The 14,873-nt window shown below is 33.9% G+C and overlaps 1 protein-coding gene across 1 annotated transcript in view; it reads right to left on the bottom strand.

The window, feature by feature from the left end:
* Positions 1–277: 277 nt before the first annotated feature.
* LOC106641618 (pyrethroid hydrolase Ces2a) overlaps positions 278–14,873 on the bottom strand; it is a 92,925-nt gene continuing 78,329 nt past the window's right edge. Inside the window, exons 3-6 of the mRNA XM_089595336.1 lie at positions 5,818–5,927; positions 3,621–3,932; positions 1,629–2,155; positions 278–982 (exon numbers count right to left, since the gene is read on the bottom strand). Of these exons, the coding sequence (XP_089451462.1) occupies positions 469–982; positions 1,629–2,155; positions 3,621–3,932; positions 5,818–5,927 (1,463 nt within the window). The 3' untranslated portion in view covers positions 278–468. The remainder of the gene's footprint in view (positions 983–1,628; positions 2,156–3,620; positions 3,933–5,817; positions 5,928–14,873) is intronic.

The raw sequence follows: 14,873 nt of genomic DNA on the forward strand, positions 1-14,873 counted from the left end.
GTCACTCGCTTGATTAACTCGGCCCACGGATTTTCTACCTTAAAATTTCTATTAATCAAAGTTACATTTCACCACCTTTCATTTCGTATTTTCAAACATGTAATACCATTTAGAAACTGGACAGCAACTCGTTGACCACCCTAATTATTTGTTAACTAAATCCTTTTGCTCTGTTTTATTGACCAACGAACGTTTTTTGGTGCAGATTTTCACTTATCGACTCAAGGAAAGATTACGCTAGCGTAACCACAAATATATCCTTAGGAAACCATATATACGATACGTCATATTCCATATTCCAAAAAAAATCACGCGTAGCGTCACGTGACTTAACAGATTTTCTTCTAGGGTCCATACATTTTACAAATCAAAGAAACAATCATCGCACTCCCAAGGTACCAAAAACACATAAGCGTCCACCCGCACCTTGTATACATCATATCGTTAAATCAACGGCAACGATAAGTTTCACACGAGTCGTCGATCATCGAGCAACCTAAGAGCGCTCAGAAGCAGGACGAGCACGAAGCTCGTCGACCTCATCTCGATGAGCCTCCAAGCGGAGACCGCGTTCGTGGCGTTGCAGCAATTGTTTATCGCGGCATTCAAAACGTTCGGATAGTACTCGTTCCAGAACGCCAGGGCTTTGTAATCAACGGCCGAGGAGTCGCTCATCTCGATGTTCCTTTCGATGATCAGTATGCCTGGGTCCTTGTCCGAGAACGGCTCCCACTTGATGGTGCTGATGGACGGGTTTCCGGTGCGCGCGAACGTGGCGAGCATCGTCATCATGAGGTCGGTCATTTTCTTGTCCGCGGCGTTCCACTGGATGTTCGTACCGGTCGCGTAAGGCAGACCCCAGACGAACGGCAACTCGAACATGTGCGGCACTCCCGCCCAATCGGGTACGTCCCGGGTGACGGCTTGGGTGCGCGCTCGGTAGTCGAACCTGTACACGAACGCCTGCGCTCGTGTGGAGTGACTGCAAGAAATCAATTTCGTTAATAATTGCCCTTACATACATACTTTGTCCTTTTAAAAAGAAATGACGGGCTTTGTCGGTAAAATAATGTTCTTCTTTACTTACGGAGTGAAAAAAAAATGTTTTCTAGCTGTTTAGAAAAGTTGAATCGTTTGAGAACAGGAACGATACAGATAAAATAACCAATGAGAAGAAAACGCGTATCGTTATAGTTTGTAATACTTATGTTTGTCGGAACATTTTAAAATAAGGTATGGTTCAATGAATTAGTACTTGGTCGGTAAAATCGTATTCCATATTATCAACAGAACCTGGTGGAAAATGTTAATTGATTGAGACAAGATACCACGACCATTGAAATCAGGTTTAGGGCCGCATATACGCGTCCGCACGCGTTTGACATCCATCGGAATCGTGCCTATAGTTCTTCACTGCCAACGTGCAAACCTTAAATAAACTACAAAAAGTGAGAATATATACGGGATGTGTTTGGGAGTTGAAGTTGGCAGCTCAGAACTATTAAGCACGATCCTGACGGACGTCAAACGCGTGCGGACGCGGCCTTACAAAGAGGCTACCCGGTCGGTAAAGATGGTGAAGAAGAAACGCGTGTCGTAAGTCGTAATTAAGACAACATAAAGCACACCTGGAAACTTTATCCGCCAACTGTGTCAAACCGGCCGCGTAATTTTTCTCCGTCTGCAGATCGAGGAAGCGGTCCCTGAGATGTTTCGGGTCCTTGGTAGGGGGATATGGCCTGTAGTAAAACAGAACGGCGTCGGTAACTAGTTCGGGTTTCAGTTCGCAGGTGCTGTTCTCCTCGGGGGCGATGACGGCCGCGCTGCTCTCCTCCCTAATGAGGCTCTCGAACTGGTGCATCGGCAGTCTGCCGTCGACGTTCTCGCTGCCGATGGACTCGATGTAGGACAGCGCCTGCTCGTTGCTCGTGAAACCGGCCACGAGGGGCACGGCGTAGATCTCGTTCGCCTGGACCATGTCGCGCGGGTGCTTCGGCAGGAAGGGCCCGCCCGTCCAGTTGTTCGTGTCGGCGTCGACGATCGGCCCCCAGGTCTCGATGTCCGCCGTCTCGCGGATCAGGGTGTCGATCTCCACGTTGCGCAGGCACTCCATCAGATCGTCCGTGTTGCGGTAGCAGCCGAATTTGTCGGCCACCTGGTGGTCGAGCAGAATAAAAGTGATTTAACGTACCGTCTAGTCCAAGTGATGCTTTTCAGAAATTTGTTTGATTATTTTTTGAAAATAATTGCCAAGTATAAAACACTTCATTTTTTATACGTAATGATGTTTTTTTTTTAGATATTAACTTTTATTTTTATTCTAGAAAACCTTAATCCAGTTGTCTTAATGTTTCGAATGAACACAAATTTTTATACATTTTTTTCCTCGTAAAAACACTTTTTTGGAATTACCAATGGGAGTTTTTCGAAAGTTTGTAATAAATTAATTTTTATCTGCTACTTACATTCCCAAGTGAAAATAATTTTAGTAAGTAAGTAATGATAAGTAATAATAATCGATACTAAAAATATCAACAAAGTCCAGATTTGAGAATAAGAACAAAATTTAACAACTGCTATTATTAGTCGTTACCAGTTATTACTATTCTTTTTTTTCGTCCTAAATTAAATCTCAGAAAGAAAAAAAATGGATAACAACTGTTGATAAATAATGTATAACTGAAACTCATCGCTTTTAATGTCTAATACTTTTCAGTACTTAATATAAAGTTTTGGTGTAAAACTCACAAAGCTATTTCATAAATTATAACAAAATGTTCATAAAAATCATTTACCCTCGTTATTTAATGACGAAACTAATTCATTCTATGAATTTAGATTTTACAAACAAAAAACCATAACAGATAATAACTATTGAAAAGATTTACTGATAGTCCACTATAGATGAGTAACAAATATCATTATAACCTGGACTTTGTTAATATTTATTTGTCTACTAATTTTTATTCATCACTTTTTAAAGTTATACTTCTATAGGTGCGTTCTACCCTATGGATTTCAACGATTTCTGATTGGTGACCTTGAGAAAAAGTGTAACGGAAGTGGATTTTGCTTCATTCTCCCCCTTCGCCCCGCCCCACTTGACGTACTTCCGGTCCCCAAGTATACCACACCATACATTTTGAATTTTACTTCTTTTTTTTTTTTTAACCAATTCTTAAAAAAAAAAAAAAAATCATATTGTTTGTATTGTATTGTGCAATTATATATACATTATTGATAATTGTTCAGTTATTAAATATTAAAATATTTATTGAAACCACACCCAACGAACGTAGGTATAATTTTTCCAACGATAATTGCACCACCCTCGTACACAGTATTGTTTCATGAGAGATATATTTATACTTATAATTACTATCTACATTATTTGCCACATAATTTTATAGAAGTATAACTTGGGTACCCAAGCACCCACTGTCCACTGGTTTTCATAAATAATTAATCAAATCAGATTATTTTCGCTTTTGTTGAAACGTAAATTTAAAATCATCTTAAACATAGTTTTCCTAGTGTATAAATACCTTTTTATGAATAAGTCACGTGATTATTTATGAAGAAAATTAAAAAAAAAACGCGTGGCAAACATTTTTCGTTACCTCGTCGATGACGGTCATTTCCTCTTGGGGCATTCTCACGGAGCTAATGGCGTCGCCACTCATGGCAATGGCCTTGGCGAACTTGCCTCGGCTGAGTGGGCTCATCATGTGCAGGCCGACGCTTATGGCACCCGAGCTGTGCCCGTAAATGATGATGTTGGACGAGGAGCCGTCGAACAGCTCGATGTTGTCTTTGATCCAGTTGAGGGCGGCTATTTGGTCCAAAAGGCCATAATTACCCGGGGATTCCCCATCCGCTGTTGTGAAGAAGCCGAGGATGTTCAGCCGGTAGGCAACCGTGACGACAAGGATCTGTTTTATTTTATTTTATTTTTTTCAATTTTTTATTTGATTACAGGTTTTTGATTTGAATATCACATCGATGGTACATTTATTTAGTTGAGGAATAATAATTACATCCAAACGTGCATGAAACTAGGGTACTTGGTACGTCTGACTAAACGCGGAGCTCTACTACTTACGGTTTGACACACAACACGTGCGCGCTGATTGCTATTGAAGTAACCCCGCAAACGAAAAGGTACGTATTATAAACTAAATATTATGTAAAACGACTGTAACTTTGAGTCGATGGATCATTTGAAAAACAATAATTTTAGGTTTGTACCCATATTTATATGGAAAATACAAAAAAACAAAAATTTTTTTACACTTTAAAAATTTTCATATTTGAGATCTTGAGAGGATCAGGATGAATTTTGTCCCAGTCTTTGGTGAATTTTCAATTCTTGTACGTTTTACGTAAAGAAATTTTTAAGTCCTTGAAGGAAATCATACAATTTGTTCTCGCACAGGACGTCAATAAAGATTTTTTTTGAAAAGTAAAAAATTGTGCTATAACATAGACCCTTTAAACAAAGAAAATAATGTTTTTAATACGAAAAAAATGCGACAGAAGAATAAACTTTTTTACGAAGACAAAAAAAATTTTTGTTTGACAATGCCGATGAAAAACACGACGGTAACGAAAAAATCAGCCTATTTCGTTATTTCAATGAAAATTAACGTACAATCAATAAATTTTTTAAATCAACAAATTAATCAAAGTACAGGGACATTGACACAATTACACAGCTGAAACCCCGATCTTTGCCCTATTCTAAATCCACGTCCTAAATAAATAAACAAACAATTGAAAAACCCATCACCACCAGCTATTTTTGCGCGTATGTCCCTCAATGATAAAAAAAAAAAAAAAACAAAAAAAAAATAAAACAAGTTCAAGGCTACTGTAATCGAGGCCAATCAAACAGCCAATCGAAGCACCTGTCATTCCGGTATCAGACAACCTGAATTTTTCATTGGGCATCGATTTCGAGGAGAAAAAGCGACGATAACATAACTGCCCCTGGTCGCGTGCGTACAGCCGCTTTTGGTCAATTTGTCGCGTGCGCGCATCGACTCGGCTGTCGATCCTATCGCCCCTGCTGTCGAGCACACGGTATACACACAAGCTGTGTGTGTGTGTGTACTTATCTTTTTCGCTGGAAGTAACAATAGGTAATTGCACAACTTAATTCTCGACTTCCAACATGCCCCTTTGAACGCGATAAGCACGGCAGAGAGCAGCTAATTATTTTCGCATGAGCATTTTCAATTGGCACTTGCGGTCCTTTTTACACGATAAACTGAATAATGCATGAAATGTACATGAATCACGTGGGGAAAAAAAAAGAAAATTTGCTGGATCGACTGAAAAACATTGTTGAAAGTAATTTAATAGTTGAGGCAAAGGAGGAATACGTAAAGATTTTTACGAGAATTAAAATTAATGAAAGAAAAAGGAAATTTCGGACTCGTTAAATATATTTGTTTCCCACACGATTTCTGGTGCTGACGAAAAGCAGCACTTCTCCATACCCTTTTTTTTTCATGCATCCACGTGTCGTTGCGACCGACTCGATTATCGTACGATCGGGCGTGCATTGAGTCGTAAAAAAGTGGGTCAGTGTGCAAGCGTTGCATAGTATAGAAATCACGATCAAGCGTGTACGAAAAAAAAAAAAAAAAAAATTAACATACTCGTGTCACCTTCGAAGCGCGTTATTAGCATCGCATCGATACACGGGGCGACGAGTTGAAAAAATAAAAACAGAAAAAGCTCGGGTGCATCGTACGTGAGAGGGTGGGTGATACTATACGTGTATAGGTGCATCGAAAAGTGGACGAACTTGACCTTCTGCTTGGAGACGAAGACGGAAGCGTCCCAGATGGCTGGCGTGCCGGTGTTGAAGTCACCCCCGTGAAACCAGACCATGACCGGCCAACCCTCGGATGGTCGAGCGCCTGAAAACGCGCGTGTTATATGTATCCGTGGCACATATATATTTATTTACAAAATTTTCCATTACAATAAAATTACGTGCATGTACAATCGACTTTTGTAGATGTGCATGTATACACGTGATGTGTCGGGAAGGAGGGATCGATTGAAAATGCATTTGTATGAGGGTTCCTTTTTTTTTTATGTTCTGGCACTTGTTTCTGTTTTTGTATACAGCAAAGGGGATCGACGTTGCATTAACGATGCATGAGCCGGGCTGTGTAGGACGAGGGTATGTGGTATCAAGGTTGCGCGGCTTCCGGAGGACTGTATACCGCTGTACTGGCTGCGATTCGACTTTTTATCGATTCGTCTTGATAGGTAGGAGGGGTTTTTTCCTTGGGGGATCGTTTTGCAGCTCGATCTTGGGATTTTTTTTTTTTTTTTACCAATAGTGTATTTTATTACACACAGGTAATTTAAATATTCTCTACATAAACATTGTATGCGAAGGTAACTGGGTCAAATGTGTGTGAAAAAAATAATTAAGATTTTATTCTGATGTACTAGTGTAGTGGGGATTTTATTGAGCTCTATCAAATTTTTTCGAAAATTATTCTAAATGTTTCGATTAAGGATAGAAAAAAAAAGTTTTACATTCGTCATAACACAATACAATGCTTCCTATATGATTGGAAATCCTAATCGTAAAAAATGTTTCAAAAGCATTGATTTTAAGACTTTAAATGTTTGATTTAAATAAATATTTTGTGAAAACTTTGAAAGTGTTCTTGTTTAAATTTTGATGATGTCGCAATAAGGTGTAATAATGAAACGGAAACGTTGTGTGTTCACTCTTTTTTTAGGGAAACGAGTAAACAAATTTTTTTAGCAACAGATAACGTACAAATTTTGTTTTTCAGGCCTCTATAAAGTAAAAGGGCAGGGAATTTTTTTGTTTTTTATAAAACCTCTCTGCTATATGCTCGCAAAAAAATTCATCAAACATATTGGAGCACCATTAGGTGAAAGTTATTTATATTTTTCTCACTTTTTGATTTCATACGCATACACTTGTAATTTAAAATAAAACATAGAAAAGATACGCAGAATTCAGACAATGTTTACATAAAAGTAACGAATCACACAAGTTTTTAAATAATCTTTTCGTTCACTGCCAAGAGAGTGTAAAATTTATTGGTAAACTTCTACCTTTCGTACGTACTAAGAGTTAAATCGTATTTCATACATTTTTATGCAACTAATACAATCAAAGTACGTCTTACTATTTTACTTTTTTGTTACATTATATTACATTATATTACATTATTTGTTCTCTTTGTAATTACTAACGTATCATTTTTCGGACTCTTCTCGCTACTCCTAAAGTTCGCCCTTTTGTTCATATTATATTCAGTTGCAATTTATACATTCCTCCTAGTCCTATTCCGCACTTAATCTTAGAAGTTTTCGCATTTTTTACTCACTGGGAGATCTCTTTGATAATTTATTTCTTCAGTATTTCTATCATCCTACGAATAAAATTGTCCTTTTCCCCGCTAAGCCCTAATTCTTCAATTTTTTCTACCCATTCTCTTTCGATTTTCTCCCTAGCTATTATGAAGTTCAACACATGCTGCAAGTTTCCTTGTTCTACTTTACAAAGCCTGCTCACGGTAAAATACGTCTTACTATTTCATCAGAACTGATCACGATGATATATTAAGAATTAAATTTTTTTTTTAATAGTCCGTGATTGAAAAGTTATTCAAATCTTTTCTAGAAGTATTGTTAACTAAAAACTAGTAAACAAATAGATAATTGCTTCTTGTACATCAAAAAAATTCCTTTATTGAATCCAAAATTTTATAATACACATTTTGAAGAGTACTTTATACATGAAAAATTAACTCTGCGTCCAAATGCATAAAGTTGAAAATTTTTATTACTTTAATTACATAACTGATTCAAAATATTTCATAAATTATACATAGTTCAATGGAAAATTTATTTTCACCAAGAACAAAAAGAAAAAAAAAAAATTTTATACGTTACCAAATTAAAAAACAAACTACTTTGGGATGCTTTTCGTAGAATTTAAGATATAGGATGAAGGATCATGAACGGATTATCGCTCTTAAGGCCATTATATATGAAAAAAGTCTGTAAAGAAGCTGAAAATAAGGATAAAATTATTATAAAATTAACTTTACGAATAATATCTAACACTTACACGACTTAAATATCTCATGTCCCATGATTCCAATATACCAGGAATTGATACACCTAGTGGTTTTTGACTTCTTAATATTACCATGGACTTAGCTAATATAATTTGTCGATTTTGCTGATACCACGGGGATGAATATACCGAAAATCCAATGCTGTTTCCCTAAAGATGTAATTATTACATTAACTAGAAAATGTTTCGTTAAAATATCTATACTATTATGATTTTTTCTTACCGATTGCTTTATGTTTTCAGTACAGAGTGAGAATGTGTAGAGTCTCATGATGGCATTAATTATATTAAGCACTGATATTATTTGTCTTTCCGTCGTGAAGTCAGACTGAAGAAACATAAAACTATTTTTTTTATAAATTTTTACGTCTTTTAACAAAAAACATTACTAACCGTAAACCAATTTAAACTGCTAATTATGACGTAAACAGATAAACTTATAACCGATTTAAAAATGTAAACTCTTGCCAGCTGGTTTGTTTTATGTATGAACCTGCCAACAATCTATCATCAAATATTGCTGGAAAGTTATTATTTTAAACAAAAAATTGCAATATGCGCTTACTGTATTATGGATTGATGCTTAAAGATACATCGAGTGAAGTCTTCGTAAAAGTTTGCATTTTGTATTTTTTCTTTGAGCTCTTCTAGTTCAATTATTGGTAGAAAAAACAACATCGCAATGAGGCTGTTAATAAATACAAGAGAAAAAGCAGGTATTATTGCAACAAATTGATGAACATAAAGTAAATTCCATGTAATTGATGAATTTATCGAAAATGGATAATCAATCAATAAAAGAAGTTGCGCTGGTACACTACAAAGTGACTTATATAAAAACAAACTAATTGTAACTGTTACATTTCCTAACACTATAGCACTTAGTGTTATGTATCGGTAACTATGTTTACGTATTAGGGAGATTTTCTGATCATCTGCATCGGAGACGAAATCTTCAAAAACTTTCAACAAGTCCTACAAACATTTTTCTGTTATTTTATTAGCGATTGATTTTAAACTATTCAAAAATTGTGAAAAAATGTTCGTATTACCTGCATCTTTGATCTTTGATATTTATAATATAACAGCACTGAAGCAGAGTCAAGGCAATATAATAATTGAAAACCACATAAGTACAAATTAGTTGAGTCTAATCCAGCTTGATACATTGACAAAGAAAGCAACGCCCCAGTAATTATTTGGTTGACAAAATAAATGTACCAGAGGCATGAACTAATTAATTTCGCGATTTTTGAAGTATTTTCGTCCATTACACAAATCCCACATACTCGTCCTATGGATTTGTAAAGTTGAAAATTGAATAACAAAGACAGTCGTGACACCAAGTTTTTTATTGTTTTTTTGATGCTGTAATGCAAATCGACTTTATCGACCACTTCCATTTTTTTCTAAGTGTATTTATTCCAACAATATATTTTACACTATTTAGTAAAATATTAATATTTTTAGACTATTATTTTATTTAAATATCAAGTAATACTAATAATATGACCTTGTACTTTGTTATCTTTAAAGAAGTTTCACGATAGTATTAACAAAGACATTTTACCGAGAATGTGCGGTTAAGACTGAACTGTCAAAAATTTCCAGAAGCTCAATCCTTTGTTCTATCCAAAACAAGCATACCTTGACATTATGTCGGCATGGACTATAACGTTTAATGGATACACAAGACATAATTATTACGAAAACATAATAAAAGCAAATTAATGGTATTGAAAATAAATACATCAGGTAAACAGTATTAGGTACAACACGTACCTTAGATCTGTTTATCCAAGTAGCTTAATTACGAAATGCATCATAAGTTTGAGAGAAAAACATGTTGACATATTTTTTCATAATTGAAAGTTTTGGGTCGTTCCTGCAATAATTCAACGAAATAATCTAAGAAACTAATGAATACACAACACAAAACAAGTTATTCACACAATACCATGCACATTATTTATGCCAAAAAAAGGGAGATAGTTTATTTCACATTTCAGAATTTTGGGTATTTCCCATAGTAATCTCTAATTAACACTAAAATGTAATACCAAAACAATCCATGTACCGTATGAGTTAAATTTAAAAAATTAAGTAACATTATCTACAAGTTTGATATTAATCACATTTCTGTCTGTAAATTTTGCAGACTCTGTTTTGTAGATTTAAGGATTGTGCATATTTTCGTTTCATACAAATTTTTGTGTACACCAACAACAAAATGTTTTGTTTATATTTTTGGTGCACAATATTTGTGCCCAAATCAGCACAGTTTTGTTTAGAGACAACGTTTAATCTTAACGTAACATATTTATAAAAATAGTACAGTAGATTTAGGCACAAATATTTTGCATACAAAATGTCAATGAAATATTTTTTGTGATCGTTATACTCGTTAGCTCAAACCTTATATTTTGTGTAAAATTTTTGTACATAACAATTGTGTAAACTGAACATAGTCTATTGTAGCTTTTTTATGGTCAACTTATTACGGAGCAATTGTTATTCATCCACTATAATATAGGCCATAAACAAATCCCAAAATGAGAAGCCCGTAAATCGGGAAAATCAGAGCAAAAATTGCTTACATAACACTTTATTTAATCCTAGACGTCCTGTAATTAAGTCTTAGTTAAAACATTTTTTTTGATCATCACCAGTTATTGTATAAATTCTTTATTATCTTCTTTATTAATTAATTGAGTACTAAGATAAGTGCTAGGTACTTACTTTTTTTTTATTTTACATATACTAGTGACTATTCTCATCAAATTTCCAGTGGATCAACACATAAGCATTGATTTCATTAATTTCAGTCAAAAACCAATAAATAATACATCTGATAAGGGGTTCGAACTTTAATAATTAAAGACATACTACACATTACGTACATTTTTAGCAGAAATTTTACCAGAAATTTACTAAACTGTTGCATAATGAAAGATGCAAGAAGTTTCCATGTTTGAATTAATACTTTTATTTCAAGCTTTCTGTTGCAGTATATCTGCTTATTTCTTAATACTTGAAAGTATTACTAACTAATTACTTAAAAGTGAATATGACGTTGGATTAAAAAACTACGTTTAATACTTTTTTGATAAGAATAATGATAGTTTGTTCAATTACTAAAAAATTCTACTATTGTATATAATTCACCACTGATACATTCATTACTAAAAATAATTTTTTGTATAATATATATAGGTGGTGATTTTAAACAAGGTGAAAATGTATAATTAAAATGTGAAAAACAAACCTGTAAGTCATCAACGTCACATTAAATGCTGGTGTTACGATAAGAGTAATTAGATGGGTGTATTTATGAGGTTGATGGAATAATGAGCTACTATTGTATCAAAATATGGTTACGAAAAAATTTATGATGCATCCTGAAAATTAACGTTAGCGTATTTATTTTAAAATATACAAGATAGTTAATTTAAACATTAATCCATCGAGTAACTGTGTATTAAAATGTAGATAGATTTATTTATATTCTCGACCCTGCACAACCTTCCTTGCGAATCATACATTTACCACCTCAATTTGAGTATATGCAACTTTAAATAATGGAAAAACGTGTATTACACGCATTATTTAAGAAGCATACCTCGAATATATGTGAATAATAGAAGGTGCACAAGCCTTCAAAGCGTTCTTTTAATTAATCACTGCAAATTTTTGTCGCACATATTACGACAAATTTTACATGTAACTCGTGTGGACGTTTTCCGTACTTATGTGATTGACTCGCACTCGTTGGTCCCAGTAACTCGTACCGTGTGATCAAACTCGTATCACACAATAGTGTGATCGACTGGCACTCATTCCCGTCAACTTCGACCACCAGTATGCATCAATCACAACTTTCACTTTTTCTTTATTAAAGTGCACAAAGAAAATTATACATGTAAGTATCATATATTTTACTTCAAGTTTGACATGCTTCAGTTAAATCTCGCTTTGCATCCTTAAGGAGAAAATGTTAAACACCACTTGAGTTGAGCGCAAGAATTTGCATCCTTGTGCGAACTTCGCGCTCTTCGACTACTTTGGGCCCTAGGGCGCAAAGTACTTTTCTGCCCATGGACCCAAAGTAGTTGGTGGGCACAAAGTGAAACTTTGCGCTCTGGTGGCGTAATGCACTATTTTTAAAGGGATCGATAATTGACAAGTTTTTAAATTTTCTAGAGGTATGATAAACAAAAATATACTAGCCTATATATATATATAGATAGCCCTCTGGGCCCAAAGTGATTTACTGGGCGTAAAGTGTGCCCACGGGCGCAAAATTGCACTTTGCGCCCTCGGTAAGAAAAACATTATACGCGACTCGGGCACCAACCTACAACAAGCGCGCCCTTCAGGCGCTCAGATTTGTACTTTGTGCCCTAGTGACGTAATGTACCATTGTGTACAACAAAAACGTTTCTAATTAAAAGAAAAATATTCATTATATACATTCTATACACAAAAAAATAATACGTGTTTAAACTTATAACAGTAGTAATTTTTTTTTCTGATATTTTATTATTGAAGACAAAATCTTTAAAAAGTTGTAGTTTTTTTTATATTGTAGTGTTATACGTCCTCTCTTTCGCTGCACTTGACAGTTGGTAATGGAACAGTGAAAAAGATGGAATGGGATAAAAAAAAACGCTGTATTGTCTGAGTCCTGATCGAGTGTTTAAGTATAAACACCAAAACTAACTTCTACACGCGAAACTTCAGAACTTGAATGGTCACCCATTCCAAGTACTAACCGCGCCAAGTAAATCCTAATTTAACTTTACAAAGTTTAGTAACTTGAAGATATGAATCCTTAAAAGATAAAAAAAATTTAAATAAAATAATATTTTCTAACAAGTTTAACGTAAAAAATATGGCAAAAAAGATTGTCCCAATATTCAAAAATTTTAGCTATAAGTAAGTAAGTGTAAATAATAATCAAGAACACATTTTACAAGTATTGTAGTAAATAAATAATATTTATAATATGCACACATTTTTATTGAAACAATTATTTCTACAAAAGATTTAACTTTGACCATTTGAATAATTAATTAGATATAAGTAATACTAACTGTTAGCTTATGCAAGAAAATCGAGTACTTTTTTATAAACAGTTTCGTACAACATATGTTATTTTGTAATAATAATAGTAAAAACAATAATAACAACAATAGTAATAATAATAATAGTAGTAGTAATAATAGTAGTTATAATGATAATAATAGTAATAATAACAACAATATTAATAGTACTTAATGTCAATAACAGTAGAAAATTCATAAAAGTATACCTGTAAAACATTAGTTTTATAAAAATAATGGAAATAACTTACAAATTATTGAAAAAAAACAAGTATAGTACATGCGGTATTTAACACTAATGTGAAACTTATTTATTATTTATCTTTCAGTCTCTGGATAAAATTCTCCCAAAGTGGAGTGAGTGAAAGAGAAGTAAAAAGTAATGCTCTACTCAGAAAAGTGAATTTAAAGAAACTTTGTGTAATTAAAAAATTAAAACAACAATGATACCCTGATACTCACATCATTTCTAATGTCAAAAACAAATGTGCTGTCATAGTAATAAACATTGATGTGTCCCATTACAACTTACGTCCATTGACATGGAAAAAATAGTGGATTTGGTACTTTGTGGTGCATGTCACCAACACAAACGTCAGGAACTACAAGGGATCCTTTGTCCATGGCAGAAAATTACTACTTACCATGGCTAGACACTCATTAACGTATATATAAGTGAGTGGGTCGACAACATGTTAATGAGGTTTATCGAGTTTATGTAGTAACTTTTCTACCAGGGATGTTTTTTAAGTAAACGAAATTGATTTTTGTCAAGCCCAAGTAAAAAGAAAAAATAATCAACGTCTAAACCAATATATATTAACCACATTGAACAATAATCTACTTCGGGATGCTATTCGTAGAATTTAACATCTAGGATGAAGGATCATGAACGGATTATCGCTCTTAGGGCCATTATATATGAAAAAAGTCCGTAAAAAAGCTGAAAATAGGGATGTGATTATCGCATAATAAATTTTACGAATAATATCTGACACTTACACGACTTAAATATCTCATATCCCATGATACCAGTACACCAGGAATTGATACACCAAGTGGTTTTTGACTTCTTAATATTACCGTTGACTTAGTCAATGCAATTTCACGACTTTGCTGATACCACGGGGATGAATATACTGCAAATCCTATGTCATATCCCTGAAGACATTATTATTACATAAATTTACATAAGAACTTTCTAAGAAACACATATTGATACAAGTCATTTTTACCAACTGTTTGATGTTTTCAGTACAGAGTGAGAATGTATAGAGTCTCATGATGGCATTAATTATATTAAGCACTGATATTATTTGTCTTTCCGTCGTTAATTCAGACTGAAAAGAAATTTAACTATTTTTTTTTTAATTTTTACGTTTTTTTTACCAAAAAACGTTTCTTACCGTAACCCAACTTAAACTGCTAATTATGACGTACACAGATAAACTTGTAATCGATTTGAAAATATAAAATCGTGCCAGCTGGTTCGTTTTATTAATATACCTGATAAAATTTTATTACTAAATACCATTATATATTTTTTTTATTTTTAATAAGCAATATTCTTTCAAGCTTACGTTATGATGAATTGATGCTTAAAAACACATCGAGTCAAGTCTTTG

The sequence above is a fragment of the Copidosoma floridanum genome, unplaced genomic scaffold, assembly GCF_036245765.1.
Source record: "Copidosoma floridanum isolate Cflo_tuat_1 unplaced genomic scaffold, Cflo_Japanese_pri ptg000025l, whole genome shotgun sequence".
Taxonomy (NCBI): domain Eukaryota; kingdom Metazoa; phylum Arthropoda; class Insecta; order Hymenoptera; family Encyrtidae; genus Copidosoma; species Copidosoma floridanum.